The sequence below is a fragment of the Triticum aestivum genome, chromosome 2A (assembly GCF_018294505.1).
Source record: "Triticum aestivum cultivar Chinese Spring chromosome 2A, IWGSC CS RefSeq v2.1, whole genome shotgun sequence".
Lineage (NCBI taxonomy): Eukaryota > Viridiplantae > Streptophyta > Magnoliopsida > Poales > Poaceae > Triticum > Triticum aestivum.
This window is the reverse complement of record NC_057797.1, coordinates 532,778,889-532,785,051: the sequence shown is the minus strand read 5'-3', so window position 1 is coordinate 532,785,051 and position 6,163 is coordinate 532,778,889. Positions and strand designations below refer to the sequence as shown.

Here is a 6,163-nt window from a genome sequence, read left to right as displayed (position 1 = left end):
AGAGAGTAATGAAGCAGAGACATTGTTGGGTGGTGATGCACACAAAAATAGTGTTATCCTGCCATCGTTATCCACTCCTTTGAAGTGTGATGGTTGTGGTCAGGGTCACCCTGTGGCAAATTGTCCTGACAAGAAACCCTGGGAGTTTACTCCTGAATTCATGATTACTTTGGGTCTAATGAATTTGGTCAGGGCTTTTTCTCCATCCGTGAGGTCTGTTCTGAAGCAAAGAGCTAGATGTATAAGCATTTGAGCCTTTAACAGATAAAATCCATATGATGTGATTATGTATAACTATGTCCTTTTCAGAATCAGTGATTCGAGAGTTTAACATCCAACTGCTCAAACAAACGAGATATATATACAAAACCACATTATTGAGTTCTATTACAGTGCCATTGAGCATCTCCGGGCCCTGACTGACTAAATTCTGGAGCTGGGACATCCATATATTGCCCTACACCAAGAATTCTTAACATCCTGAACTACTAATTAATTTCTGTACAATGACTTATTCCCACCTCATCCAGCGGGACAAGAATTTACACCCGACCCAACGTGTGTATTCACAGAACCAACCAAAGTAAAACTAAATTCACATTCAGGCGATCGCTTTGTACCACGGGCCATGGACCTTCTCCGAGACCGTGGCCACCCTGATGAGCACTTCAGCCGCCTTCACCACCCGGTCGGCGAGCTTCCCCGCGCCGACGCGGCGTAGGGCTGCATCCGCCAGCTTCTGGCCCTTGGCACCGCTGCCGCCAAGGAGGACCCCGCGGAAGGCGCAGTGGACCGCCCGGGAGACCTTCTTGAAGACGACGTCGTCCGCTTGGAGGCTCTTCAGGAGCACCCGGGTTACTATCTGCCTCCTTGCCTGAATCTTGGCGTCCGTCAAAGAGCCGGCTGACGCCGACGCGCTCATCATCGCCTCCACGATCTCTTCAGTTCCTGCCTCCGGGGAGTTGTCCAACAACTTCACCAGGGCGCCGAAGAGTTCTGAGATGACAGTCTCCAGCTCCGGAGGAGTGATCTTAGAATTCTCACTCATCAGGACTTGACGCAGGACGAGCATGCTGCACAAACAGTAAGTTCAGTTAGCACACATTCAAGTTTTAATCCTGCAGACTAGACTAAAATAACATGAGTATAAGATAGTAGTTTACCTCGTAGACATCACAATCACTTCTTGAAATTGGCCCTGCACGGCCCTCAATCTCAGAAAGTTGAGATGGAAGCTCTCAGGAGTTGACTGCAATTGTAATCCCTCCATACCACTAATAAGCTGCAACAGGCCAACCCTCACAAGCTTGTCAATCTTTTCTCCCTTGCATTCAGGTAAACCTGAACTACCTGCTGAAGCTACAGCAGCTGCTGGAGCTCCATGGCCAGCTCGGAGCACTGTAACAAGGGGCTGAGCCTGCCACAAAGGATTAAACTAGTGTCAGGAACCAGATAACAAATAGAACGCCCCTATGCTGCTGATGTTGTTAGAAACTTACATGATTTGCTGCTGGAAGAACTGAAAGAGAGCCCAGATGTTCGCTCCATTCTGCGTCCACGATGCTCTTTGATGCTGAAATCCACTGCAGAGTTACAGGGAGAGAAGCTGACGCATTGGCAGGAGGTCCATAGCGATCGCCGAAAGCCTTCTGCAGGTACTCCACTCCAGCAGAGCCTTTTATCGTCGGTTGCATCAGCTGAACATATGCCTTGCTCACTTCTACTTGCAGTTGCTGTATATAACAGAAAAATGTTAGAATTCCACTGCATAAAAACAACTGCAGTTAATTATAGGACAAGTTTAATGTATTAACACACTCAACACACCTTTATTTCTTCCAGAGTGAAACGCAGGCCCTTGATAACAGCAATGACGAACGAGCTGACTCCATTATCATTATCTTCAGAACTTGCAGCCAACTCGCTCAATAATTTGTCATGACTTGCCTTCATCTCATCATCCTTTGCCGCAGCAGACAGCTTTCTGACCATATCCAGAGAGTACTGCAAAATCTGCCCCAGATATTGGGTGTCCTGGGAGCCTGACTTGAGTACCTTCATTTGTACAGGAACAAAATTATGTCAATGTTCCATGAATAAGAAAAAAAAATAAGGAACACGATGACAAACTTATATATGCAAAACACTCGGATCTTACCTGGGATAGAATTTCGAGGTCAATGTTCTCACAGATTTCCTCCTTCCATTCCTTGGGAGCCAAGTCGTGCAATGAATCCCTCACTTCCTTTACCAGGTTGATCAGTTGGCTGTAGTCAGGTTTGTCTCCTCTCATCGAGTCGGTAACCACATCCCAGAAAGCTTTCTCCATTGTTTCCCTCACTTTGTCTTGGAAACCCTTCTCAATGGTACGAGCATCATTAGAATTGCCAGCAATCGCACCACCGTCCTCATGAAGCATCTCATTGACCATCTGCTCATTCTCTGTTGGCAGATTCACTGGTGATGTGCTGCTTGATGCTCCAGAAGCTCCAAACAGGGATCGCACAACAGACCTTGATCCTTCAGCATCTGTTTTGGAATTCATATTGACCTCAGTAGGCGGGAGCTTTCCAGATGAATCAATGCTCAGAGGGGTAGATACGTTTGCAACAGGTGCTGCCAATGGACTTCCATTCTCCTTCGCTTCAAAGAACTTTGATCTTGCATCGGAGAGAGCAGAGTCCATACGCTCGATGCCTGCATCACCGCTCAAATGCTGAACCTTCTCTCTTAGGAGTTTTTGATCGTCAGAAACCTGCTTCTGAATCGCCTTCATATCATGGGTGAGGTTGTGTGACTGCCCGTCGGCAGCTAACTTGCATGTTTGCATCATTGACAGCTCAAGCTTGCATGCAGCCCTAACAAGATCACCCTCCAATGATCTTGCATCTTTTACTTTCCACACCACAAATCCGTAAAGATAGGTGCACCACGCTTTGTCAAAATTAACCAACTGAGTCTTGAATTTACTTTGACTGGCAACATCATAAGACTTCTGGCAACTAGATGATTCAGCAGCATCAAGAGATGGCTGCCTTGAGGCTCTTCCTGGCCCCTCGAGTATTGTCTTAACTAACAGCTCAAACTCCCTGACAAAGTTTGCTGCTGACTCCATGAGTAGCTTCTCTTGCTCACCATCTCCACTTAAAACAGCACTAGGATGAGCCAGGATCATGTAAGCACAGAGTACCACCCTCAGTGAATATCTAGACAACCTGCTTGTTTCAGAAGTTCTTGCTGGCCTTTTTGCTGCAACCCTTGTTCTTCCGTCTCTACTCGGAGGTGCCTTCCTCTTTGGAGTCGCAAGGCGTTTCAGTAGATGGTCAATATTTTCTGCAGATGATGAACTTGCTGACTGACAAAGAGTCAAACGCCTCTCGAACCGGTCAAGTAATGCCTTAGTAGCCTCAAGAGCTGTGGGAGATCCCATCAACATAGCTAATTCCTCAAATGGCATTGACTTCACAGATTTTTCATTAATTCCCAAAGCATCATAAGCTTGAGCTAAGGCAAGTGTTGTCTTCCTGGACTTCACAAAACTTCTCCAGCACCTACAATATACGAGAAGAAAACTTCAATTAACTCGAACATACAAATACAATCAAATGGTTAGAATTCAAAGGAAAATTTAATGTATGAGAGTAATACCTTGCAAGCTTTCTTGAAAGAAAATCTGCATGCTTGATGTAATCGGCATGAGCAGAACTGCACGGACTTCCTCGCTGCTTCAAATATTCAGCTCTCTTCCTCTTGGCCTGTTCAATAAGATAACAAATCAGATAAGAAGCAGAACAGGAGAACTAAAATTGTAATCAGCGTATGTATCACAACACATACCCTCTGAAGTTTGCTATCCAGATGTTCTTTCAATTTAATCCTGTCTGCTTCTCTCTGGCTGCTTACAGTCATGGCTGCTTGTTGAATATGCATGAGCCGAGCACGAGCCTTCCTCCTCTCAGCTTCTAACAACGCCAACCGTTTCTTCTCAGCAGCAGCACGCTTTGCCAGGATAGCAGATCGCACCCGCTCTGTATACTTGCTCTCAGATGTCGCCTTCTGCACGAGAGACCTCTCTGTTCTCTCCTTCAGTGCGGCCCGCTTCTGCATATCTGCATGCAGAAGGCGCATACGGTTTTCCTCTGCCTGTCGGACACGAGACTCGACTCTAGTCTCAAGTTCCTCCTTCTCCTTCTCAAACCGCATTTCCACATCATTCTTCGCTGCTTGTCGGAGTTCATCCAACTTGGCTAACCGGTTCTGTGCCTTTGCCAAGAGGCTTAACCTTTTCTGCTCAGCTGCCTGAAGCCTGGCTTCAAGGCGCTGTCCGTAATCTTCCTCTTGAGACGACCACGATGGGCTCCGTGGCTTCTTCCTTGCTTTGCAGGATAACCAATCGCGGAATTGCTGCAGAGAAACAATTGAAAATAAGTTAATTTGATCAAGCATGTATCGCTAATTCACTTCAAACTTACTTTTTAACCAAAAGAACACATAATTATTTAGTTGTTTCTACAGCTCCTGCCAGGATTACATCAACCAACAGAACTACAGAAGTTGCAACTAAAATTTCAGCGGTACAAGTTACTTCTAAGCAAAACAAAGTGGTCGATGATGAAAGCAAACTATCCTACCAAACTAGGATAATTCTCCTACCACCGAAACAACCTGAAATCAATTTGCTAACTCAAGCAGTTAGAACTTACAATAATTTCACCTTTATTATTTGATTAAAAAAACTTTCCATTTTTACTGGAGACTCGGAATAAACCGATGCAGACAACTAAATTAATTACTAACAGTTCCTGTTTACGCTTTCACCGAACTACAGATAAAATTGAGACTATTTCAATGGGGGGAAACGCTTCAATTCAAAGACCAGAAAACTCCAAACTAGAAAAGAAAAGAAAAACCGGCAAAATCCAACAGAAAAGCAATTCGTGACACCCGTGAGACCAACTTCAGCTCACGACTACCTACCGCCGAAACAATTCCCAAAGAATGTAACTCTGAGTCTCCGACTCCCCCATGAACAGGCTCAACCAAAAGAATTCTTTCACAAGTCTAAAGTTACTGTAAATTCCTTCAAAAACAGCACCACTTTCTTACTAAAGTAATATAAAATTACATACCAGTTCTACAGCAGGACACGCAACTATCGTTTCACCAGTAAGGTGGGAACCACCGACGAGTATAATAGAAGGGGAAAAGAAGTAGGCCTCAACACTTCGAGTTCACAATTTCACGCCCCGCGACTTGGCAATCCACCGTGAGGAGGAAGAAGGGGAAAGGGGGGGAATAAAGGCAGGAAAACCAAAGGTACCAGACAGGGACCCCTACCTGCCTCCGGTGGTCGGCCTCCTTGAGCTTGGCCTCGATTTCCTCGGCGCTGGCCGGGCCGCCGCCGCCGCTGGCCCTGCCCTCGAGCAGCCTCCTCCTGATCCGCGGCGGCACCCTCGCGGCCGCCCCCTCCTCCGCCGGTATCTCCATCGCCACGGGCTCCCTCACCCCCATCACCGCACCGATCAGACTCCCTCGCCGATCGAACTCGCCGGCGAATCCCGCAAGAAATCGCCTCGCTTTCTCCTCCTCCTCCCTCCCTTGCTTGCGCCGCTGCTTTACTCCTCCACTTGTTTCTCCCTTATTTTTCCCCTCGCCTCTCGAGTTTAGTTTCTTCCGCGCCGTTCTGGGTGCGCCACGCGTAGCGCTATATAGGTGCGGTACCAGGTACTCTCCGGGGGAAGCGGTTTCCCGAATCGCAGAGCGGATCGGACGCTCGGGCCGGAGCCGAGACGGATAGGGAGGGGCGTTTTGGTAATTTTCGGGGCGTTAGGCGCTTCGGGACGGTTCGGCGGTTGGGTCGCGCCCTTTTTCGGGGCGTTGGGTTGACCGAATTGCCCTCCCGGGCTTTGCTTCTCCGTGTCCGGGTTCAGACAAGTTTGATTTGAGTTCCACTAGAAAAATAGAGAAGGTTTGATTTGAGTTCCACTAGAAAATTAAGAAAGGTTTGATATGAGTTCGACTCGGAAATGTGATCCAGAAGTTCGGTTATCGGAGCATGCATACGCGTATGAGACTGTTTTCAATGGTTTTCTTAGCATATTACAATCGAAGCATGCATATGCATTTTACTTCCCAGTTCGGTCAAGTTTGATACGAGTTAAAG

At 47.0% G+C, this 6,163-nt stretch overlaps 1 protein-coding gene across 1 annotated transcript; it reads right to left on the bottom strand.

Annotated features, from left to right (window-relative positions):
- Positions 1-339: 339 nt before the first annotated feature.
- LOC123189276 (uncharacterized) lies at positions 340-5,686 on the bottom strand. The gene is made up of 8 exons (XM_044601655.1): positions 5,338-5,686; positions 3,838-4,404; positions 3,649-3,755; positions 2,159-3,551; positions 1,828-2,055; positions 1,500-1,733; positions 1,164-1,417; positions 340-1,073 (listed from the first exon to the last, which is right to left on the bottom strand). Exons 1-8 carry the CDS (start codon positions 5,509-5,511, stop codon positions 602-604), a joined length of 3,429 nt encoding a protein of 1,142 aa, XP_044457590.1. The 5' UTR covers positions 5,512-5,686; the 3' UTR covers positions 340-601.
- Positions 5,687-6,163: the final 477 nt, after the last annotated feature.

What these genes read in the sequence shown, in the direction of transcription:
- LOC123189276 (XM_044601655.1), bottom strand. Translation starts at nt 5,511, where the DNA reads ATGGGGGTGAGGGAGCCCGTGGCGATGGAGATACCGGCGGAGGAGGGG. An exon ending in TGGATAGCAAACTTCAGAGG is followed by an intron (nt 3,756 to 3,837) that starts GTATGTGTTGTG and finishes CTTATTGAACAG; the next exon opens with GCCAAGAGGAAGAGAGCTGA. An exon ending in CTTTCAAGAAAGCTTGCAAG is followed by an intron (nt 3,552 to 3,648) that starts GTATTACTCTCA and finishes CGTATATTGTAG; the next exon opens with GTGCTGGAGAAGTTTTGTGA.